At 39.2% G+C, this 25710-nt stretch overlaps 1 protein-coding gene across 5 annotated transcripts in view; it reads left to right on the forward strand.

Annotated features, from left to right (window-relative positions):
- DGKH (diacylglycerol kinase eta) overlaps positions 1 to 25710 on the forward strand; it is a 213332-nt gene that overhangs the window by 166347 nt on the left and 21275 nt on the right. For all 5 annotated transcript variants that reach the window (XM_061434484.1, XM_061434486.1, XM_061434485.1 and 2 more), the window contains 9 exons: positions 4198 to 4323; positions 6820 to 6937; positions 7924 to 8034; positions 8175 to 8271; positions 14237 to 14344; positions 18950 to 19063; positions 19545 to 19679; positions 20628 to 20791; positions 25122 to 25227. In XM_061434484.1, the coding sequence (XP_061290468.1) occupies positions 4198 to 4323; positions 6820 to 6937; positions 7924 to 8034; positions 8175 to 8271; positions 14237 to 14344; positions 18950 to 19063; positions 19545 to 19679; positions 20628 to 20791; positions 25122 to 25227 (1079 nt within the window). The remainder of the gene's footprint in view (positions 1 to 4197; positions 4324 to 6819; positions 6938 to 7923; positions 8035 to 8174; positions 8272 to 14236; positions 14345 to 18949; positions 19064 to 19544; positions 19680 to 20627; positions 20792 to 25121; positions 25228 to 25710) is intronic.

Genomic DNA, 25710 nt, shown 5'->3' on the forward strand with positions numbered 1-25710 from the left:
CAGTTTAGGTAGAATTAAATCTCTTTTTCTTGTTTACTTTGAGAATAATTCTGTTTTGGAATAATTTTTTTAATGAGCTTTTATAAGAATATGGTAGAACTGTTTTCTTTGAGTAATGGTTAATTGAGACATAAAAGTATATTGATTTCATTTGAAAAAATAATATTTTTCCTCTGAGAATTACATTAATTACCTTTGATTATTTACTCAACATTTTTGAGAAAAGGATTACATTGGTAATATACACTACAATATATATGTTCCATTTTCAAAGATTGTAAGGTGTCAAAATTTCCTTTCTTTAAATATGGATTGCTCACTTTCAGATTAGGAGTATCATTGACCTTTCAGTTCAATCAGTTCAATCAGTTCGCTCAGTCGTGTCCGACTGTTTGTGACCCCATGAATCGCAGCATGCCAGGCCTCCCTGTCCAGCACCAACTCCCAGAGTTCACTCAGATTCACGTCCATCAAGTCAGTGATGCCATCCAGCCATCTCATCCTCTGTCGTCCCCTTCTCCTCCTGCCCCCAATGCCTCCCAGCATTAGAGTCTTTTCCAATGAGTCAACTCTTCGCATCAGGTGGCCAAAGTACTGGAGTTTCAGCTTTAGCATCATTCCTTCCGAAGAAATCCCAGGGCTGATCTCCTTCAGAATGGACTGGTTGGATCTCCTTGCAGTCCAAGGGACTCTCAAGAGTCTTCTCCAACACCACAGTTCAAAAGCATCAATTCTTCGGTGCTCAGCTTTCTTAACAGTCCAACTCTCACACCCATGCATGACCACAGGAAAAACCATAGCCTTGACTAGACCGACATTTGTTGGCAAAGTAATGTTTCTGCTTTTGAATATGCTATCTAGGTTGGTCATAACTTTCCTTCCAAGGAGTAAGCGTCTTTTAATTTCATGGCTGCAGTCACCATCTGCAGTGGTTTTGGAGCCCCAAAACATAAAGTCTGACACTGTTTCCACTGTTTCCCCATCTATTTCCCATGAAGTGATGGGACTGTATGCAATGATTTTCGTTTTCTGAATGTTGAGCTTTAAGCCAACTTTTTCACTCTCCTCTTTCACTTTCATCAAGAGACTTTTTAGTTCCTCTTCACTTTCTGCCATACGGGTGGTGTCATCTGCATATCTGAGGTTATTGATATTTCTCCCGGCAATCTTGATTGCAGCTTGTGCTTCTTCCAGTCCAGCGTTTCTCATGATGTACTCTGCATATAAGTTAAATAAGCAGGGTGACAATATACAGCCTTGACGTACTCCTTTTCCTATTTGGAAGCAGTCTGTTCCATGTCCAGTTCTAACTGTTGCTTCCTGACCTGCATACAGATTTCTCAGGAGGCAGGTCAGGTGGTTGGGTATTCCCATCTCTTGAAGAATTTTCCACAGTTTATTGTGATCCACACAGTCAAAGGCTTTAGCATAGTCAATAAAGCAGAAATAGATGTTTTTCTGGAACTCTCTTGCTTTTTCCATGATCCAGCAGATGTTGGCAATTTGATCTCTGGTTCCTCTGCCTTTTCTAAAACCAGCTTGAACATCAGGAAGTTCATGGTTCGCATATTGCTGAAGCCTTGCTTGGAGAATTTTGAGCATTACTTTACTAGCGTGTGAGATGAGTGCAATTGTGCGATAGTTTGAGCATTCTTTGGCATTGCCTTTCTTTGGGATTGGAATGAAAACTGACCTTTTCCAGTCCTGTGGCCACTGCTGAGGTTTCCAAATTTGCTGGCATATTGAGTGCAGCACTTTCACAGCATCATCTTTTAGGATCTGTAATAGCTCAAGTGGAATTCCATCACCTCCTCTACATTCCAGGATGTCTGGCTCTAGGTGAGTGATCACGCCATCATGATTATCTGGGTCATGAAGATCTTTTTTGTACAGTTCTTCTGTGTATTCTTGCCATCTCTTCTTAATATCTTCTGCTTCTGTTAGGTCCATACCATTTCTGTCCTTTATCGAGCCCATCTTTGCATGAAATGTTCCCTTGGTATCTCTGATTTTCTTGAAGAGATCTCTAGTCTTTCCCATTCTGTTGTTTTCCTCTATTTCTTTGCATTGATCGCTGAGGAAGGCTTTCTTATCTCTTCTTGCTATTCTTTGGAACTCTGCATTCAGATGCTTACATCTTTCCTTTTCTCCTTTGCTTTTCACTTCTCTTCTTTTCACAGCTATTTGTAAGGCCTCCCCTCCCCAGACAGCCATTTTGCTCTTTTGCATTTCTTTTGCATGGGGATGGTCTTGATCCCTGTCTCCTGTACAATGTCACGAACCTCATTCCATAGTTCATCAGGCACTCTATCTATCAGATCTAGTCCCTTAAATCTATTTCTCACTTCCACTGTATAATCATAAGGGATTTGATTTAGGTCATACCTGAATGGTCTAGTGGTTTTCCCTACTGTCTTCAATTTAAGTCTGAATTTGGTAATAAGGAGTTCATGATCTGAGCTACAGTCAGCTCCCGGTCTTGTTTTTATTGACTGTATAGAGCTTCTCCATCTTTGGCTGCAAAGAACATAATCAATCTGAAATCGGTGTTGACCATCTGGTGATGTCCATGTGTAGAGTCTTCTCTTGTGTTGTTGGAAGAGGGTGTTTGCTATGACCAGTGCATTTTCTTGGCAAAACTCTATTAGTCTTTGCCCTGCTTCATTCCATATTCCAAGGCCAAATTTGCCTGTTACTTCAGGTATTTCTTGACTTCCTACTTTTGCATTCCAGTCCCCTATAATGAAAAGGACATATTTTTTGAGTGTTAGTTCTAAAAGGTCTTGTAGGTCTTCATAGAACTGTTCAACTTCAGTTTCTTCAGCGTTACTGGTTGGGGCATAGACTTGGATTACTGGATATTGAATGGTTTGCCTTGGAAATGAACAGAGATCATTCTGTTGTTTTTGAGATTGCATCCAAGTACTGCATTTTGGACTCTTTTGTTGACCATGATGGCTACTCCATTTCTTCTGAGGGATTCCTGCCTGCAGTAGTAGATATAATGGTCACCTGATTTAAATTCACCCATTCCAGTCCATTTTAGCTCGCTGATTCCTAGAATGTCGACATTCACTCTTGCCATCTCTTGTTTGACCACTTCCAATTTGCCTTGATTCATAGACCTGACATTCCAGGTTCCTATGCAATATTGCTCTTTACAGCGTCAGACCTTGCTTCTATCACCAGTCACATCCACAGCTGGGTACTGTTTTTGCTTTGGTATTGTTTTTCCATCCCTTCATTCTTTCTGGAGTTATTTCTCCACTGATCTCCAGTAGCATATTGGGCACTTACTGACCTGGGGAGTTCCTCTTTCAGTATCTTATCATTTTGCCTTTTCGTTCTGTTCATGGGATTCTCAAGGCAAGAATACTGAAGTGGTTTGCCATTCCCTTCTGCGGTGGGCCACATTCTGTCAGATCTCTCCATCATGATCCCGCCCGTCTTGGGTTGCCCCTCGGGCATGGCTTAGTTTCATTGAGTTAGACAAGGCTGTGGTCCTAGTGTGATTAGACTGACTAGTTTTCTGTGAGTATGGTTTCAGTGTGTCTGCCCTCTGATGCCCTCTTGCAACACCTACCGTCTTACTTGGGTTTCTCTTACCTTGGGCGTGGGGTATCTCTTCACGGCTGCTCCAGCAAAGTGCAGCTGCTGCTCCTTACCTTGGACGAGGGGTATCTCCTCACCACCACCCTTCCTGACCTTCAATGTGGGATAGACCTTTAATTATGGTGAAAAGTAAAAATGTTAGTTGCCCAGTCGTGTCCGACTCTTTGTGACCCCCATGGATTCTAGTCCACCAGGCTCCTCTGTCCATGGGGATTCTCCAGGCAAGAGTACTGGAGTGAGTTGCCATGCCCTCCCCCAGGGAATCGTCCTGACCCAGGGATCAAGCCCTGGTCTCCTGCATTGTAGGCAGATAGTTTACCGTCTGATCCTATTGATCATCATCTATTTCAAATGAGAGATCAATACAGCTACCTGTGACACATTCCTTCCGCATGGTAAATCCCAAGAAAATGAATAGAAAATGGTAAAAAAAAAAAAAAGAAAAGTAAACACAAGGTAATATTTTCAGTTCGACTGATTAAACATGTATGAAATTATTTTATGTCATCAAGTGTATAGAGACTTGCTTGTTTTTTAAAACAGCTTTATCAGCATCTGTTTTTAATCTGGACTTTTTGCCCACAGTTAAAGGTGCACCTCGGTCTCCGGATGGCCGGGCTGGTCGTTCCCAAACTGACTCTGGCCCTGGTGCCCCTGTGGCAGCCAGCAAGGAAAACCTCCCTGTGCTCAATACCAGAATAATTTGCCCAGGTAGTACTGACTCTGAAACATGGTGTATTTTTAAGTGTTTCTGTGAAAATGTATAAGTACTCATCTTCCTGAACTTTATAGAAATGTGCTCATAAATGTGTTCCTTTAAGAAAGTGTTCTTAGTACTTTCATTATTCAAAGTCCAGATCCTTAGACTGTGGTGTGTTTAAGAATTGTCTGTAACTCTTAGAAAGCATATTCCTGGCCCCTGACCTGAGAAATTTTGATTGAGTAGCTCTAGAATGGAACCCAGGAATCTGAATTTAAGTCCTAAGGTAAATTTGATCTTGTATTTAACCAACTTTAAAGTATCCTTACAGCCTTCCTCTTAGTTTTAAGCACAAGTATCTACAGTTATTTTTAGACTGATAATACTGCATCGTTTTGGAATGTCCGAGGCATCTGTTTCAGCCCTGATAAGGGCTTGGGATTTAGGATAAGTGTCTCAGAGATCTCCTTAAGTACCATTTGTTTGCCTTAGTGAAAACTTTCCAAATTTATTCCAGAGTACTTTGGAACCTAGATTACACTCTAAAAATCAATCTCTTCTACAAATGATTTTTTAAAGGTGTATCACAATTCAAGAGTAATATTTGGAGACTTTATTATTGTTTGTAATAGTCATATATTGTTTATAATAGAGCTTCTTGTGGCTCAGAGGGTAAAGCGTCTGCCTGCAATGCAGGAGACCTGGGTTCGATCCCTGGGTCAGGAAGATCCCCTGGAGAAGGAAATGGCAACCCACTCTAGTACTCTTGCCTGGAAAATCCCATGGACAGAGAAGCCTGGTAGACTACAGTCCATGGGATCACAAAGTCGGACACGACTGAGCGACTTCACCGTACTATAATAGTCAAAAAGTGGAAACAACCCAATATTCATCAGTTGATGAGTGGAGAAACAAAATACGCTGTGACCATACAATGGAATATTAGTGATTAAAAATGATGAACCACTGATATATGCTATAACATAATTACCCTTGAAAACATTATGCCAAGCGAAAGAAGCTCAACACAGAAAGGCACATATTATATGATTCCATTTACATGACATCTCCAGAAGAGTCTAGTCTATAGAGAAAGAGAACTTTCGTGGCTTAGTGGTTTCCAGGATCTGAGACCTGGGGGCCCTGGAAGGAATGGAAAATAACTGCAAACCCATATGGGGTTTCTTTCAGTGGTAATAAAAAGTTCTGAATCAGGTAGTAATGATCATTGAACAACTTTGTGTATGTAAAACTTAGTTACATACTTTAAAGGGGTGAATTTTATGGTATGTGAATTATATCTTAGTGAAAATATTAAAGTATAAATGATAAATCCAGGACACATTTGGTTCCGGAAAGGATTCTGTGTCTAGAAGTCCTATCTCTCTTCAAACCTGGACCCTTCTGGATGGAAGCTGTACATATGGCTAACCTTAAAACATTTTAGAAAATACAGTGCTTTTCTTTGGGGCATCTGAAATATGACTCTTCATCTTTTCAAGCCGTTATTCTCTCACCAGCATGGTTGTTTTGTTCATTTATTTATTTATTTAGACGTAAAGGGAACTGGCATAACCGCTGTATATTCGAAACTATGAGAGTAAATGACAGAATACAGTTAATCTTGATTATTTGATAATCAGCTAACCTTTGTAACTAAAATAATGAATATTTCTAAGAGGAGCACTTTGTTGAAGAAAGGAATGTTAGCTAAAGAAAGGACTTTGTTTCCTAATTTCCTAGTGTTTCTTGATTGCAAAACCTATTTTTCTTCACTATTCTTTCCTTTTTGTCTGTCTCTTCCCTGGGGTCCTTATTCCTTAGTGCTTCTGGCCTTAACATTTGGTTTGGTAAATCATAAAACTCATTAGCTTTGAATACTATAACTAGTTAGTAGAAAGCTAACTAGTTGTTGAAATGAATTTGAAGTTTTGCATATTTAGAGGTAAGATGCTTCATTTTTATGTTCAAGGCTGTATTCTTCTAAAATCCATAAATACCTGGGTTTAATATTTTACTACTTATTCTTGACACCAACACTGAGCTTTCACCCTTGGACGTCAGCATTTTTACTTGAGTATTATTGTCTGTGCATCAAGAGTGTGAAAATGTTAACTTTGTGACATTCTGGATAATTCGGCCTTTATTGTAAATTCCTTACAGACTCCCTTCCCTGCCTTCTTTGCTAATGAAAAGGAAGCAGCGGTTACTTGTTGAAATTACAGAATCATTGATGGTCAATGAGAAACTGTCACGAAGAGACTCCTATTTAGGTCCTTATCTCTTTCACTTTTTATGACAATAGATCATAAAAAGGAGCATCAGAAACCTTGTATTTACCAATATCATAATTCTTAGTTTTGATTAATGAGAACAAACACTGAAAAGCATAGAGACATTTTGCTCCATGCTTTGGGAGCAAGATGTTTCTGATGAAAACTAAAAACAATGTATCGGCTGTTACTGTCTTCTCTTAACGTGTCCTCCTGTATTTTTTTCCTGGCCAGGTTTAAGAGCGGGACTAGCTGCCTCAATTGCTGGAAGTTCTATTATCAACAAAATGTTGCTAGCAAATATTGACCCTTTTGGTGCCACGCCATTTATTGACCCAGATCCAGATTCAGTGTAAGAATATACTTTTGCATATATTTTGTTTTGGCTTTCCTTGTTTCTGTTTTATTTGAATGGTAACATTTTAAATACATTACAATAAAAATAGTCCCCCATCCAAAAAAAGAATCATCAGAAAATTTCAAAAGTTGATGGTGATGAATACATGAACATATGTGAAATACAGTGGTTTTCATGATCTAAGGTAGGTCCCTTCCAGCTTGTAGTCTCGGATACCAACCCAGTGGCAAAGTGAGTCGCAGCTGTATACACTTTTCCCTGGAATGTTTTATTCATCACTGCCTTCATAATTGTAATTTTGCTATTCCTTTCACCTCATTTTTTCTCAGCCTTGCCAATTCTTCCATCTTTCAACGTCAAGGTTTACTTATTTCAGGGAGTTTCTGGCTCATACTGATCCCTTCCCTTCTTAAAATTCCTTTAAAACATCAGTTGTTCAATATGTACTGATACTTTGTTTTACTTCCATATTTAACTTTGCTTTTTTATGTCTCATTTCTCTAATGACACTCCTGAAGGAGTGTGCTACACTCCTTTGTACTTTTTTAAAGCGCCTAGAAGAAGGGACTAATTTAGTTGTTTTCTGCTTAATAAATACTCAATAAAAGTACAAGTGTGGAGGAGACTTTCTGACCAAAAAAAGAGTATTAGCATCTGACTGTGAGGCCCTCTAATTTGTGTATGTAGTGAGGGGCTTACATAGGAAGTAGAAGAACTAAGATTTTGTTACAATTAATAGAAAAAGCATTACCACTACTGTCTCCACTTCCCCTGCCCACAGTCCCTTTAGGTCACTTGTTCTGAAATTTAAGACACACTGGGACATGCGCATGGCACATAAATAGGAAATGATTCCTAGTAAACTTTCCCCTTTTCATAGGAAATGTAAGCTTAAATGGTGTCAAGTGTTATTTTGTGTGCAAATTGTAATTGTTGTTATGAACCTGAAATTGACTTTCACATACTTTTCCTTATTGTAGAGATGGCTATTCAGAAAAATGTGTCATGAACAATTACTTTGGGATTGGATTAGATGCAAAAATTTCATTAGAATTTAATAATAAGAGAGAGGAGCACCCTGAAAAATGCAGGTAATTTGGATAATAGTGATAATGTAATTACACAAAGGCAATTTTACTTTAATTTCATTTATTACCTCTTTGGCTCACTCTGCGTTTAAAGGGTAAATAAATAATAGTTACAGAAATTCTCCGCCTATGTTTATTTTCAGGAGCCGAACTAAAAACTTGATGTGGTATGGAGTCCTTGGAACTCGGGAATTATTACAAAGATCATACAAGAATTTGGAACAGAGGGTTCAACTCGAAGTAAGTTCATCTTGATAGTAAAGAAATTTCAGATTATCTTGCAAGGTTTATTTGTGGAGCTGATTTGGCCTTAACTGTTCTCTTGAATGGGCTCCCCTGGTAGCTCAGATGGTAAAGAATCTGCCTGCACTGCAGGAGATTCCAGTTTGAACCTTGGGTTGGGACGATCCCCTGGAAAAGGGCATGGCTACCCACTCCAGTGTTCTTGCCTAGAAGAATTCCATGGACAGACCAAGGGGTCGCAAAGAGTTGGACATGACTAAGTGACTAACACTTAGGACATTTAGGGCACACTTTATTCTCTTGAATAGTGCTTAAACACTGGAGGAAAAAAAAATTAATGTGGTTTTCTACTTTATGCCAAAGGAGGTATTAGACACTGGATATGAGTGATACGCTTAATTACCATTATCATTAGATCCTGAAATTTAGATGCTTCTATGAAATTGAGGTTCCCCGTGAAAAGGCCAGACCATGGAAGTGTGTACATACACAGGATAACATTTTTAAAATTTATTTATTTTTAATTAGAGGATAATTGCTTTACATTGTTGTGTTGGTTTCTGCCATACATCACCATTAATCAGCCATAGGGTATACATATGCCCCCTCCCTCTGGAACCTCCCTCCCAGGAAAGCATTTTTATCAGATTTTTTTTCATTTAAGTTTCTAAATTCTGACTTGATTCTATAATGCCTGAAGTTTCACAAATCTCTGAAAATACCATTCACAATAAATAGTTTTTAAGTTAAATGTATACTTTGTTCCAGTTAATTCTAACAACAAGTTAATAAAATCAAAAGAGATTCTGAGCATTTACATTTTCTAGTTTTTTTTTTTTTTTCTAATTTAAATAGGATGATAAGGACAGCAAAAGTTCTTTAATCTGGTAACAGGAAAAAGAAGATAGAGGACATGGCTCTGAGAAGTCTGCTGTGTATGTGTGTGCTTAGCCGCTCAGTCATGTCTGACTTTTTGCAAACCCATGGACTGTAGCCCACCAGGCTCCTCTGTCCATGGGGATTCTCCAGGCAAGAATATTGGAGTGGGTTGCCATCTCCTCCTCCAGGGGATCTTCCCAACCCAGGATCCAGCATTGAAGGCAGATTCTTTACCGACTAAGACACCAGGGAAGCCCGAGAAGTGTACTTATTTTTAGAGTATTATTTTCCTTCACCTTTGTTCCAGAGCTCACTGTTTATGATGATAGGCTTGTCTTTCCTATCTTGGATCTTTTTATAACCAGATATTTTAAGTTGAGGTATAGACTGCATACAGTGAAAGGGAAATTGGTAGTCGCTCAGTTTTCTCCAACTCTTGGCAACCCCATGGACTGTAGCCCGCCACACTCCTCAGTCCATGGGATTCTCAAGGCGAGAATACTAGATTGGGTTGCTATTTTCTTCTCCAAGAGATCTTCCCAACCCAGAGATCGAACCCCAGGTCTCCTGCATTACAGGCAGACTCCTTACTGTCTGAGCCACCAGGACAAATCTTAAGTTGACAGCTCAATGAATTAAACGGAATGTTTTTTATTTTAGTTGTTATCTTAGTAATGAAATTTGGACTAGAGACGTGTCTGGCTCATTCATTATCAACTAAATGTCCTAGCAAAAATAAACCTATTTTACCTGCCACTCTAGAGGACAGCTACATCATCCACTGGTTTGATTTATCATTGCTTATGAAATGAAGATAGATGTTACTGGCTGAAAAGGTACAAAATCAGGAAGGCTCATACTCTGTAAATGCTATTGTTGGCCACCCCATCCATTGCTTAACTTGGGTTCTTGCCTATGGATTGCCTGTATAATCATTTTCCTTATTCATGTCCTCTAGTCAGCTACACTCTGCTTAAGGATGGGTAAGAAGTTTTTGTTAGCCCCATAAGCTTGCACAGGTCCTGGCCCTGACTTGAGAGGGAAACAGACAGGCAAATGATCATTTACATAATTTGTTAAGTGTTGTGTGGTCAAGACCCATAGCTGGCCATCTTTAGGATTTGGGGAACTATCCAGAATGAGAATGACTGGATTGCTTTATTTCTAGGAGAGCCTTCAGGTCTTCAGAAGTTCTGTTTCTGTCCTTTTTGATTGATGGTCCAAATTCTGAACAATATCCTACGCAGCTGCTTTGTAATCTCCATTAAGCAGAGGTTCTTAACACTTTTTGATCTGTGAACCCTTTGGCATGCTATTAAAAACTATGGACCCCTTCTCGGAATATTGTTTTTAAAGCACTCTTTAAATATATATAGACACAAAATAAAATAATATTGAAATAAATTAACAAAATATTTTTAAAGCATTGTAGAGTGATATATTTGTTTCTTTATTGCTACATCAAATGACAAAAATCTAATGGTATATATAATAGTAAGTGTGGGCTTCCCTGGTGGCTCAGATAGTAAAGAATCTTCCTGCAATATAGAAGAGGTTCAATCCTTGGGTCAGGAAAATCCCCTGGACAAGGGAATGGCAACCCACTCCGGTATTCTTGCCTGGAGAATTCCATGAACAGATGAACCTGGTGGGCTACAGTCTATGGGTTGCAATGAGTCAGACACAACTAAGCGACTAACACTTCACACTTTTACCTTACTTTTGAAGTAATGATGAACATAAATGATACTAAAAGATATCCGAAATGTCTGTAATATAATACAGAATATTGGTTTCTACTGTGATGAAGTCACAAGTACTGTATTGCCAATGTGTGGTTTGTTGTCTACATTTATAATTGAGTGCATTGCTAGATTTCAGAGATTGCTGACTATAAGAGATATGTTTTTACCATTGTAGTTAACAGACAGTGAATCTAACCATGGACCCTTGGTTTTTGAACCTCAGATTCAGAACTTGATATAATTCTGACCTGATACAGAAGTTTATATTCAGTGATTAAAAGGAAAGTAAATTTAGGAAAACAAGATAGGTGAAAGCATCTTGATAATATGCACAAAAGGTAAAGTAGAAAAATTAAGAGAATTTTTTGCTATAGTTAAAAATAAACAAACAAAACGCCTGCTACTCCTGAGGACCATGGAAGGTCCATTGTTGAAAAATTAATTTCCTTGATGTTGGATCACTTAGGATAAAGGTAGAGAAGAGAGACGCAGGGCTTAGGGAATTTTTCTCAGAAAGATCCCTTTTCATCAAGTGCCAGTCACTGGCCAAAAAACCTCAGCTTTTTGCTCAGGAGTCTGCCTTCCCCTGTTGTGTTGTATAGAAGTCATGTGTTGACTTTGAGTTTGCACAAAGCAAAGACCTTGGCCTTGGCTTTTCCAATGGCAAAATGGATAAAATAATGCTTATGTGCAGAATTATAATTCATTGATATGAGAAATCACAGTTTAAACTGTAAAGAATTATGCAAATATAAACCCTGTTTCTCAAGCCATATACCCTGTGAATCTGATAGGTACTGAAGATTTAGAACCTTTGAATGACATTTAGAATCCTCTCTACAATCATGGGAATGCCAGAAACATAGAATAATGTAATATCAAATTTTGCAATTTGTAGAGCAGAAATACCTTTGACCTATGAATGAAAAATGTCATTAAGATTCAAATTTTTTCCTAAAGATGACTTTTTTGTCCAGATATACCTAATTTACATGCATCAAGCAGCTTGTTCTAGATTTTAAGTGAAGTAATGATCAAATACTGTTTTGAGGCCTTTAAATACCAAGATACATGAAGGAGAAAAACAATGTTCACCTGTAATCCTTAATAAAATATAACAAAGAGTTGTTTAATTCACTTTTTTTGTAATTTCACATATTCCCATAGTCTCACAACAGTTGTTTCCATAATTTGTTAAAATTGGCTTATAGTAATTTCTATCTTTATTTAGTTCATTCAATAATAATGACTATAGCTACATTTTAAGTCATGTTGTATAATAATTGAGGGCTTCCCTGGTGGCTCAGTAATAAAGAATCTGCCTGCCAATGCAGGAGACGCAGTTTCAATCCCTGGGTTGGGAAGATCCCCTGGAGCAGGAAATGGCAACCCACTCTAGTATTCTTGCCTGGAGAACCCGTGGACAGAAGGGCCTGGCGGGCTACTGTCCGTGGGGTCAGAAGAGAGTCAGACACAACTGAGTGACCAAACAGCAACAAAAATAATAATTGAAGCTTCCTGAATGCTTTCTACATATTATGTTTAATATTTAAACTTTATGAGAGTTATTATTCTTTATGAGGCAAGTATTATTATTTCATTTTAAGTCACTTACCTAACTAAGATCAAGCAGTTGGTACCTGGAGAAGCCAAAACTTCAACTCCAGTTTTTTTCCCTGTAAAACATTAATTTGTAATATAACTGAAAAAAGACATCTACTGATTCCCCACTAGATGCTGTAGATGTTTTCCCATCCCGTACCTTGTTGGCCACCCTGTGGACAAAGTATTATTAGCCCATTTTCCCAATGAGCAAAATGAATCTCTGAAAGTCTAAGGCATTTGACCAAATAAGTGACAGGATTCCAAACAGGCCCCCTGTCTTCCCATAGTTCCTAATGAAAGGAGCTGAAAAGCAAACACTGATCAGAAAAAAAGTGTGACTGCAGTTTTAAAGCATTTTGCAGCATCATGAACAAGTGGAAATATGAGATTAGAGAAGATTATACAAAAAATATAACACTCCTGAGTTTACTCCTGAATCTGAAAGAAACAGTTGAATCAGGTGACCTTAATTTATTGAATCTGTACTGCTCATACTTTCCCTGAGACTATATGAAATGGACATTAAGCTCTTAACCCTGGTGTTTTCCTAATGCATGTTTGTTAAATTCAGCAAAGCTTATGGAGCTTTTGACATTTTCGTCTTATTCCGTATTATGCTTGCAAATAGTATGTTCATTGATAAAATCTTTAAGGACTGCTCTGAATTTTTTTAGTATTCCTTTTATATTTATGAAGATATCATTTTTCCATTTCCTTTGTGACTCATATGACTTTTTTCTAAAGCACACAAAAATATTTGTTCAGTTGAGTTCAGAAAAGGTTTATTATTCAACTAAATACTTTCTGTTCATTCATTTATCAAACACTCACTGAGCACCTGCTGTGTGCCGGGAACTGCCCTAGGCGCCCAGATACAGTGTGAGCCTTTGACTATGTTGTCCTGCAAAGGAAAGGAAAGGTTGAAAACACCTCGTGGAGGTTAGTGTTAGGAAGTATTCGCACTTACTTAAAATTTTTGAAAAGTGGGTTCAGACCAGATTCTCATTTGTTCTAAAGGTTGAAGATCATTTTCATTGGGCATTAAAATGGAATTTTAATAAAATTATGTTAATTATTTTTTAATTTTTAATTAGTTTAATTTGAGAATTAGTGAAAATACAGCACCTGTTTTAAGTATGACATCTGCAGACTCCTTGCTTTCAAAACAAAGGCTAAAACCTTCTCTTCAGCAAGAACTTACTCATGTGTGACTCAGTAGTAAAGAATCTGCCTGCTAGTACAGGAGACACGGGTTTCGATCCCTGGGTCGGGAAGAGCCCCTCGAAACGGAAATGGCAACCCACTCCAGCCTGGAGAATCCCATGGACAGAGGAGCCTGGTGGGATAAAGTCCATAGGGTCGCAAAGAGTCAGACACAACTGAGCAACTAAGCATAGCACAGCATATTTTATATATATGTGATATATATATATATGTATATATATGTATATATATCACATTTTTAATCCATTTATCCATCAGTGAACACTGAGGTTGGTTTATAAAACACTTTTTTTCAATTTGTTTTTCTGTAACAACTTCTGTAAATAAATAATTATTTACTCTGTAAAATTTTTTAAATTAAAGAATAAGATAATGTGTAGGAACATATTTACAGGAAAGCTGACGTCACCACCACTTTCCTCCATTGTCCTTTGCCTTTGGTCTTCTGCTGTCTTCCAAACTTGTGGTTTTGCTCTTTTGATCTGACCTCTCAGCTTTTGACTTTACAGTGTGACGGGCAGTATATCCCTCTCCCCAGTCTGCAAGGAATAGCAGTGCTGAACATCCCCAGCTATGCCGGAGGCACTAACTTTTGGGGTGGAACTAAAGAAGATGATGTAAGTATTCCCTTGCTCTGTCTAGAAGTTGCCCACATTCCTTGGCATGAGGTCCCTCCCTCCATCCCCATAGCTGATGGAGGCGGTTGAGTCCTTGTCACGTTGCATCACTCTGATCTCTTCTGCCTCCTGCTTCCACTTATAATGACTTCCGTGATTACACTGGGCCCACCCCAGTCATCCAGGATAATCTCCCCATCTCAAGGTTCCTAATTTAATCACATCTGCAAAGGCTCTTTTGCCGTGTAAGGTGACATTCCCGGGTTCCAGGAATGAGGACATGGGCATTTTGGAAGGCAGGGAAGGGAATATTATTCTGCCTACCAAAATACTTTTCTGTACCTTTACTTTTCTAAATTTGTATTTTATTACTGTTTTAATTTTTAGAAATGTCAAAGGGCTCACTTGGCCATTGAGGAATATGGTTATTTTTGTTTTTATACTCTCCTTTATTAAAAAAGAAAAAATACAACCTAAGAAATGCAGTTGTGCTAAAGATGAGAGTTGACACACTTATTAACGCATATATAACAATAAAACTGGAAAGTTTACCATGGTCTTTGAAGAGTCATATACACCGAATGATAGGCCCTTTGATTTGAGGCTTATGATGTAGTGGCTCTCACTGAACCAATTTCTCAGAGCTCTTAGATGTGCAGGCAGGGATTAAGGTATAAAATAAATTGGAAAATATTTGTAATTTTCATAATATGAATATATTCCAATCCTATTGGAGTATAGAAATTTAAATTAGCAACCAGTTATTTGTCAGCCCATCATCACTCTTAAATATTTCAAGAAGAAATCAGTGAGATTGAGATAAATAAAGCTAATGTTTCTTGAACTCCTACTAGGTAGGCAGACAGTTTTCTGAGAGTTTCACATTCATAACTTAATAACCCACATTTAAAAAATAAATGTATTTATTTTTTATTTGAAGGATAATTGCTTTACAGAATTTTATTGTTTTCTGTCAAACAGCAATATGAATCAACCATAGGTGTACATATGTCTCCTCCCTCTTGAACCTCCTCCCAAGCTCCTCCTGATCACTCCTCTAGGTTGATACAGAGCCCCTGTTTGAGTTCCCTGAGTCATACAGCAAATTCCCATTGGCTATCTAGTTTACATATGGTGATGTAAGTTTCCACGTTGCTGTCTTCATACATTCACCCTTTCTTTCCCTCTCCCCATGTCTCTTCTCTGTCTCTGTTTCTCCATTGCTGCCTTGCAAATAAATTCATCAGTACCATCTCTCTAGATTTCATATATATGTATTAGTATATGATATTTATCTTTCTCTTTCTGACTTACTTCACTTTGTATAATAGGCTCTAGGTTCATCCACCTCATTAGAACTGACTCAAAGTTGTTCTTTTTTTATGGCTGAGTAATATTCCATTTTGTGTATGTAAAACAGCTTCTTTATCCATTTATCTGTTGATAAACATCTACAGAACATCTGCTTCCATGTTCTAGCTATTGTAAATAGTGCTGCAATGAACATAGGGATACATGTGTTTTTTTCAATTTTGGTTTCCTCACATATATGTCTTTGGTATATGTCTAGAAATGGGATTGCTGGGTCGTATGGTGGTTTTATTCCTAGTTTTTAAAGGAATCTCCATACTGTCTTCCATAGTGGCTGCACCAATTTACACTCCTACCAACAGTGCAAGAGGGTTCCCTCTTCTCCACACCATCTCTAGCATTTATTGTATGTAGACTTTCTGATGATGGCCATTCTGACTGGTGTGAGCTGATATATTGTAATTTTGATTTGCATTTCTCTAATAAGGAGCGATGTTGAGCATCTTTTCATGTGTTTGTTAGCCATCTGTTTGTCTTCTTTGGTGAAATGTCTGTTTAAATCTTTTTCTCACTTTTTGATTAGATTGTTTATTTTTCTGGCATTGAGTTGTATGAGCTGCTTGTATATTTTGGAAATTAATCCTTTGTCAATTGTTTCATTGGCTATTATTTTCTCCCATTCTAAGGTTTGTCTTTTCACCTTGTTTATAGTTGCCTTTCCTGTGCAAAAGCTTTTAAGTTTAATCAGGTCCCACTTGTTTACTTTTGTTTGTATTTCCAGTACTCTAGGAGGTGGGTCATAGAAGATCTTGCTTTGATTTATGTCATCAAGTGTTCTGCCTATGTTTTCCTCTAAGAGTTTTATAGTTTCTGGTCTTACATTTAGGTCTTTAATCCATTTTGACTTTATCTTTGTGTATGGTGTTAGGAAGTGTTCTAATTTCATTCTTTTACATGTAGCTGTCCAGTTTCCCCAGCACTGCTTATTGAAGAGGCTGTTTTTTCTCCGTTGTATATTCTTGCCTCCTTTGTCAAAAGTAAGGTACCCATAGGTGTATGGGCTTATTTCTGGGCTTTCTATCTTGTTCCAGTGGTCTATATTTCTGTTGTTATGCCAGTTCCATACTGTCTTGATGACTGTAGCTTTGTAGTGGTAATCTGAAGTCAGGAAGGTTGATTCCTCCAGCTCCATTCTTCTTCCTCAAGACTGCTTTGGCTATTTGGGGTCTTTTGTGTTTCATATGAATTGTGAAATTTTTTGTTCTAGTTCTGTGAAAAATGCCATTGGTAATTTGATAGGGATCGCACTGAATCTGTAGATTGCGTTTGGTAGTATAGTCGTTGTCACAATATTGATCCTTCCTACCCAGGAACATGGAATATCCCTCCATCTGTTTATGTCATCTTTGATTTCTTTCATCAGTGTTTTACAATTTTATGTATACAGTTCTTTTGTCTCCTTAGGTAGGTTTATTCCTAGACATTTTATTCTTTTTGTTGCAATGGTGAATGGGATTGACTCCTCAGTTTTTCTTTCTGATATTTCATTGTTAGTATATAGGAATGCAAATGATTTCTGTGTATTGATTTTGTATCTTGCGACTTTGCTAAATTTACTGATTAGCTCTAGCAATTTTCTGATAATATCTTCAGGGTTTTCTATGTATAGTATCATGTCATCTTCAAACAGTGAGAGCTTTACTTCTTCTTTTACAATCTGGATTCCTTTTATTTCTTTTTCTTCTCTGATTCCTATAGCTAGGATTTCCAAAACTATGTTGAATAATAGTGGCAAGAATGGACATCCTTGTCTTATTCCTGATCTTAGAGGAAATGCTTTCAGTTTTTCACCATTGAGAATAATGTTTACTGTGGGCTTATCATATATGGCTTTACTAGGTTCCTTCTGTGCCCATTTTTTAAAGAGTTTTAATCATAAATGGGTGCTGAATTTTGTAAAAGGCTTTTTCTGCATCTATTGAGATTATCATATGAATAGCCACAATTTTTATCTAAATTTTATCAATGAAGAAACTGACACAAGTTTACACAATTCATAAGTGGAGGAGACAGAGTTTAAAACCAGGCAGTCTGATAACAAAAAGTTCCCAAATTTGTGTCCTGAGATTTTCAGTAAAAGTTTTAATTATGGTACTACTTTACATTGAATATTTTTTCAGAGGCATAATTATGTATGATACAGTAAAAAGAGGGAGTAAAAGGAACAAAGTAATAGAGCTGAAATTTAAAGTTTTTAGGTTAATTTTGTGAAAATACATTTAACATCAAAGCAAAGTAAGCCCACGTGTTTTCATCTTCTGAGATTTCTTTTCATGTTCTTAAATGCCCTAAAAAATTGTAGTAAGGTATATAATAAAGCACATACAGACACCGCTTGTAACACCTTGAAAAATTTCCTTTAAAATATACCAAGTGAACCCGATTGCAATTTCCATGTTCATTACCTTTAATTTTATGAAATCTGCATCACTTTTTGAAATTTTGAAGTTTCCTGAAATTACATGCATCACTTTATTGAGATACCTGAGTTATGTATGAACAGATATTTAATACATCTTATACCAAGACGGGGCTTTCCAGGTGGCGCAGTGGTGGGCATTATCTTTACTTTTCTGAAATCTGCATCACATTCTGAAATTTTAAAGTTTCCTAAAGTTACATGCATCATTTAATTGAGATACCTGAGTTATGTATGAACAGATATTTAGTACATCTCATGCCAAGATGGGGCTTTCTGGGTGGTGCAGTGGTAAAGAATCTTCTTGCCAATGCAGGAGAAACAAGAGACGCAGATTTCATCCCTGGGTCAGGAAGATTCCCTAAGTAGGAAGTGATAATGCGCTCCAGTATTCTTGCCTGGAAAATTCCATGGACAGAGCAACCTGACGGGTTACAGTCCATGGGGTTGCAAAGAGTCAGACACGACTGAGCACAGTACACACACACACACACAGACACACACACAGACACACACACACACACCAAGATGAATCATTTGGAAATATATTAGTTTACTCCTGTCAAGATTGCTTTATAAGAGGGGCATGAGTATTATATCCATGGGTTTTCAAACCTTTATTAAGTTTATTTTAAGCTCTCTTCAGTGATTTTGTCCTTGAAGTATCATTTGCTGATAATATTTGCTTACTTTTCTGCTTCCTATTTTTATATATTTTAAAAAATATATATGTTGCAGGGTTTACATTGCTTGGTGGGCCACTTCATTTAAACCTTAACTGTATTAGTGAAAGTGTAATGTGGTTTTTCTTTCAGATATTTGCTGCACCATCATTTGATGACAAGATCCTAGAAGTCGTTGCAATATTTGACAGCGTGCAAATGGCCGTTTCAAGGGTCATTAAACTGCAGCACCATCGAATCGCCCAGGTTGGTTTCCCTACCCAAACCTGACTTCACTACTTGTGTGCATGTGCGTGCTAAGGTGATTCAGTTGTGTCTGACTCTGTGCAACACTATGGACTGTAGCCCGCCAGCCTCCTTTCTCCATGGAATTCTCCAGGCCCAAATACTGGAGTGGGTTGCCATGCCCTCCTCCAGGGGATCTTCCCGACCCAGGGATCAGACCTGTGTCTCATAAATCTCCTGCATTGGCAGACAGGTTCTTTACCACTAATGCCAGCTGAGAAGCCCTCACCGCTTGGGCTGTTGAGAAGCTATTCCAATGACTCGTACGCTGTATATTCATCTATAAAATAATGGGCTTTCTTGTTATTCCAGTTGTTACTGTGTCATCCTATGTGGAAAAGCATAACATCCCATTCCACAGAATGGACTAAGAGTCAACTTTGAATACAACAAGATTGAGTGTCAGATGAGTTGTACTCTCAAATAACTCGCTTTGTTTCAGTGCCGTACAGTAAAGATCACTATCTTTGGTGACGAGGGAGTCCCAGTGCAGGTGGACGGAGAAGCATGGGTTCAGCCTCCAGGGATTATCAAGATCGTGCACAAGAACAGAGCTCAGATGCTCACCAGGGACAGGGTACGTAACCGAAAATAAGTTCTTCTAGAGTCTGTTCAACCTGTAAAAAGTAAATTGTCATGAAAAACAGAAGCCCAGGGAAAAGATTTAAATTGTCTTTTAAGTCTGACATGTAGATCATTCTAGTTTAAAAACATGAAAAAAATATTTAGTTCTGAAAATGGTTTCTTTTTTTAGGTTTAGAGAAAAATTGAGCAGAAACTGTAGAGGATTCTGTTTCTGGTCCCACATATGTCCTCACCTCCCTGACAAGCACATGAATTCCCCTATTGTATTTCCCTATTCTGTTCCCCTTAATATCTTGGTTTAGTGTGGTACATTATTACAGCTGATGAACCACTATTGATCCATTATTATTCACTGAAGTAATAGTTTGTGTTCTCCATTCTATAGGTTTGACAAGTGTATAATCATTTGTGTCCACCGTTACAGATACATGCCCAGTAGTCTCACTGCCCTAAATATTCCTGTCCTCCTCCTCACATCCCTCCCTCCCTTATTCCAACCCCTGGCACCCCCATCTTTTTCTGTCTTGACAGTTTTGCCTTACCAGAATATGTATTCTTAATTAAGGTCACACCCATAACAAATAAGACTACAACATCCATCCGGTTTGTTATTCATACAGTAGTAAATATTGAAGCATAAGTTGAAGCTTTTTAAAAACTTTCTGATATAATGATCATCAATTACATTACTTTTTATTTGTTGTAATATATGAGAAAACTTTAAGATATCTTCTTCGTCCTTGCAATATATTTCATGAAGTGTTAGGATTAGGAAAAACTACTAGTAGTTTTAAAGCCATTTAAAGCCATTTAAAGCAAATTTAAAGCCATTTAAAGCCAATTTAAAGCCATTTAAAGCCATGTGTACTATCTACATACACATTTATTTGTATGCGTTTAGCTCTAAGCGCACAGTTCATTACGTATTGACTTTAAATAGGCCTTTGAAAGCACCCTGAAGTCTTGGGAAGATAAGCAGAAATGTGATTCGGGTAAGCCAGTTCTCCGAACACACTTGTACATCCAGCACGCGGCGGACCTGGCCACGGAGGAAGTGTCTCAGATGCAGCTGTGCTCGCAGGCGGCCGAGGAGCTCATCACCAGGTAGGTATCCGAGCCCCGCGAGCCTTGCGGCTGCGAGGACACCGGGCGTGGCCCGTTCTGCTTTCCGTAGTTTGAATCCGTCTCTGCGGTGGTTCTGGGTCTCTGGAAGGGACGCCTCTGTTCTCCTCCATTTGCTACTTTCCTTGTGCCTCAGAAATCCCTGTTTGCCTTCATCAGTCCACTCCGACACCACGACAGGCCGGGTCTCGGACTTCCTGAAACACAAGGCAGAGCTTGCCTAATGTACACTCTAGTTATTTTGTGTATTTTGTGTTTTATATATGTGTTCAGTCGCTTCCATTGTATCCAACTCTTTGCGACCCCATGGACTGTAGGCCTCCAGGCTCCTCAGGCCGTGGGGTTCTTCTGGCAAGAATACTGGAGTGGGTTGCCATTTTCTTCTCCAGGGGATCTGCCCCACCCAGGGATCGAACCCCAGTCTCCTGCATCTCCTGCATGGCACTTGGATTCTTGACCACTGAGCCACCTGGGAAGCCCTATTTTATAGACGGCGCTAGTGGTAAAGAACCCACATGCCAAGGCAGGAGATGTAAAAGATGTGGGTTTGATTCCTGGGTGGGGAAGATCCCCTGGAGAAGGGAATGGCAACCCACTGCAGTATTCTTGCCTGGAGAACCCGTGGACAGAGGAGCCTGGCAGGCTACAGTCCATGGGGTTGCAAGAGTCAGACACAACTGAAGCAACTTAACACATATAAAGCATATATGTATGTATTATGTATATATATTATATATATAACCCTTTTGTTATTATTTCCCCACTTTACATACAGTCTCTACTGTGCGTGTGTGCCTAGTCGCCCAGTCGTGTCTGACTCTTTGTGACCCCCAGTGGACTGTAGCCCACCAGGCTTCTCTGTTCATGAAATTCTCCAGGCAGGAGTACTGGAGTGGGTTGCCATGCCCTCCTCCAGGGGATCTGTCCCACCCAGGGACTGAACCCAGGTCTCTTGTGTCTCCTGCATTGGCAGGCGGATTCGTTACCCCTGAGCCACCCAGGAAGCCCTCTTTATACTACATTACTCACTTATATGGTGCTTTGTACTTATTAAATGTTTATAGGGTATAGAAGGAAATATAAACATTAACCCTGCTCCCAAGAAGAGTCAGGGGGTGGGGATGGGTGGGAACTGTCCAAAAATCTGTTTCCAATAGATACATCACGGACTTTGCCAGACCACAGAAATTAATTTTAGGAGACAGAAAGAGAAGATTTAAAAAAGAGAAAAAGTTCTGTGAACATAAAGCAGATAAAAATCACTATGACCAGGATTAAACTTCAAAGATGAGGCGGGACCACAGGCATGCATCTTCTCGCCTCTTCACCCAAATGGCATCTACCCAACGTGGGTAAGAGCTGCCTGACCAGGTCACTGTCAAGGTTAAGTGAGACCCGCCATGGGAAGTGCCCTTGGCACAGCAGGTCCGGCATATTCGGTGTTCTGGGCATGATTGCTGTTAAGTCTTCCCATACCTTCACCTGGTCACTGATCAAAACGCTGAAATAGAAAAGAAGGAAAGCAAAGCTTAGGAGTCCGAGGAGCTAACTTGCTTCCTTTCCCCTCCCCACCCTCTCCGTCTGCTCTCTCTCACTCATTCCTTATTTTCCTCTTTAAATATGTGTTAGATGCGCAGACTGTGCTAGATGTTAGAGATATGAAAAAAGATACACACTCCCTACTGCTGGAGACCAGTATTTAACATTTTAGAATAAAGGATGATAACTGTAAGATACTGAGTAGCTTAGGAAAAAGATAAGGGAAAATTAATATTTAGCCAGCTAAATCCACGTAACTGCATTATTGTGCATCTCACCTTCTTATCCACAGACATAGTAGTTTTAAGGTAAATACATCTTAGATACTGTGAACATGTTCTGTTGACTTCAATTTACAGAATTTTTTGTGTTTTTTTTTTTCTTGGCTTTAGTGAGATACAATGGACAAATAAAAATTCTATACTGTATATTTAAAGTATGCAGTGTGATGGTTTGATATACATATGTATTGTAAAATAATTAATACAATCCAGCTAATATATACATTATGGAAAGCAGTATGGAGGTTCCTTGGTTTTCTTGAAACTAAAGCATGCTCCCTTGAAACCGCAATGTTCTTCCTATATTATCATCCTGTCAATCAACCAAATATCCTTATCCAAAAAAAAAAAAAAAGAGGGGACATGATTCCCCATCAGCCAGTAAATCAGGCTCACTCATCAATTTTCAGAATGTGTATTCATTTGAAAAAGCAGAAAAGTGAAAGTTGGTCTCATAGTCGGGTCCAGTTCTCTGTGACCCCAGGACTGCAGCCTCTCCTGCTCCTCTGTCCTTGGAATTCTCCAGGTAAGAATACTGGAGTGGGTGGCCATTCCCTTCTCCAGAGGATCTTCCTGACTCAGGGATCGAACCCTGGTCTCCTGAATTGCAGCAGATTCTTTACCATCTGAGCCACCAGGGAAGCTTGCACCTAGTAGGAAATTCATTTAGCAGTTGGAAGGGTTCCCTTGATGTTGAATACTTTCTTTTGCCTTGAAAATTAGAATAACATTTTCTCATCTCTGTTCTTCCTCTTCCTCATGATTTCAAGGTTATTGATAAGGATGCTTAGGTAATGTTTGCAAGTTCCTTTGTGTCTTGGATATCAATCATATTATCCTTAAGAATTAAATTCTTCTTTGCTCATGATTCAGCCATGGAGGACTTCTGTCTCTTCCTTTGTTCTTCCCTTTTTGGATTGAAGATCATTCTGCTTGAAGATGTCAGAAGCAAAAGGATTAGAATAGATGTACCTTCTTGCTTATTGCACACCTTGCTCATTTTCTAGCAGTCAGTAGAATTTCTCCTTTTTCTCTTTGACCTTTTTGCCCTGCCTTTCTAGATCCTGTCTTTCTAGGACTGTTCTTGAAGGTCTAGATTCCAGAGGACTGCGGCACAACAGGCTTTGGCGTTGGATAGAAATAGACTAAAATCCAGGCTCTATCACTGATTAGCTTTGTGTACATACTAACGCTCTCTGAGCCTCATATGTTGTCATCTGCAAAGTGGAGAAAAACCACAACTACCTGTTAGGTTGTGAACATTAAATTAGATAGTGCATATAAAGCACTTAGCATGATGATATATGTGGTAATGTTTTCCACTAACTCCAATACTTTGGCCACCTAGTGTAAAGAGCTGACTCATTTGAAAAGACCCGGATGCTGGGAAAGATTGAAGGTGGGAGGAGAAGGGGACAACAGAGGATGAGATGGTTGGATGGCATCACCGACTCAATGGACATGAGTTTGGGTAAACTCCCGGAGTTGGTGATGGACAGGGAGACCTGGCATGCTGCAGTCCATGGGGTTGCAAAGAGTCGGACACAACTGAGTGACTGAACTGAACTGACTGAATCTGTTGTAACTGTGCCTGGTTAAACTTCCAGTGAATAAAAGATGTGTCTACACTCTACATTTGGGACCCCTCTCAACTTTCCAGCGATAATGCAAAATGAAGTGTTACTGTATCTTGGGCTTCCAAGTAGCACCTCAGTATGCGTATCTCTGATGCTAGGCCTAACGTCTTTTTCAATTTAATTAATTTATTTTTGGCTGCACTGGGTGTTTGTTGCTGCCCACGGACTCTCCAGTTGCAGTGAGCAGGGGCTCCTCTTTGTTGCAGCGTACAGGCGTCTCGTTGCGGCGGCTTCTCTCATGGAGCGCAGGCTCTAGGGTGCGCGGGCTTCAGTAGTTGTGGCACTTGGGCTTGATTGACTGCCCCAAGGCATGAGGAATCTCCCCAGACCACGGATCAAACCTGTGTTTGATATGCATTGGCAGGCAGATTCTTAACCACCTGGAGAGTCCATAGGCCTAACTTTTTATATAAAAGATTTGGGGGTTGGTATTTTTTGTTTCCTGGTGGCTCGGATGGTAAAGAATCTGCCTGCAATGTGGGCTACCCGGGTTCGATCCCTGCATCGAATCCGGGATCCCCTGGAGGAGGGCATGGCACCCCACTCCAGTATTCTTGCCTGGGAAATCCCATGGACAGAGAGCCTGGCGGCCTCAGTCCATGGGGTCACAAAGAGTCAGAAATGACTGAGCGCCTAACACATACACACATTTTTTGTTGCAGTAGAGTTTGAATTTTGTAAATCTACCCTGTGCCATTTATAATTGAGCAGTTATTAAAAAAAATTTTCCCTTTCATGATGGTTTTTTTTTTTTTTTTTTTTTTTACTTGTTTTATTCTACCATTTCTACACTTCAGAAAACTCAAGTAGTGCTCAGAAGAGTGGTGTGTTCATGGGTCTTGTTTCTGCCTCCAGGATCTGCGATGCGGCCACCATCCACTGTCTATTGGAGCAGGAGCTGGCCCACGCGGTGAACGCCTGCTCCCACGCCCTGAACAAAGCCAACCCACGCTTCCCAGAGGTGAGGAGCTAATGGTAAATGCCCATTCCGCACATTTTTTGGTGTTACGTACAGAGGTTGATACTTTAAACATGCCGCATGCTTTGAAAGAAAACAGTATATGAGTCTCTACTGAAAGCTTACCCTTCACTTATGACCAGAGTTTTCTTGATTTTCCTTTCCTGCCACCGTTTTCCCACTCCTGCTCTTAAGTTCACATCACCTTTTTTCTGTTTCGCTTTGACTCACTTGGCACCCTACCATCTTCCTTGTACTCCTTGTACTTTTAAGTACCCACCATTCCTCTTTTTTACCTTCTCCCCTGCACCTTTCATACAGGGCACACCTAGGTATCACGCGTTTAACTAGAACTGATCACTTGGTGTTGAAGCTGTCCACTGAAATAATTCATCATTTCGTTTTACTGCATCAGTAAATTTGGTCAGTTTTCTAATATAGAAGTTACAACAGGTGGATAGAATCTGACTCCTGAAGTTATATTCA

This window comes from Bos javanicus, chromosome 12 (genome assembly GCF_032452875.1).
Source record: "Bos javanicus breed banteng chromosome 12, ARS-OSU_banteng_1.0, whole genome shotgun sequence".
NCBI lineage: Eukaryota > Metazoa > Chordata > Mammalia > Artiodactyla > Bovidae > Bos > Bos javanicus.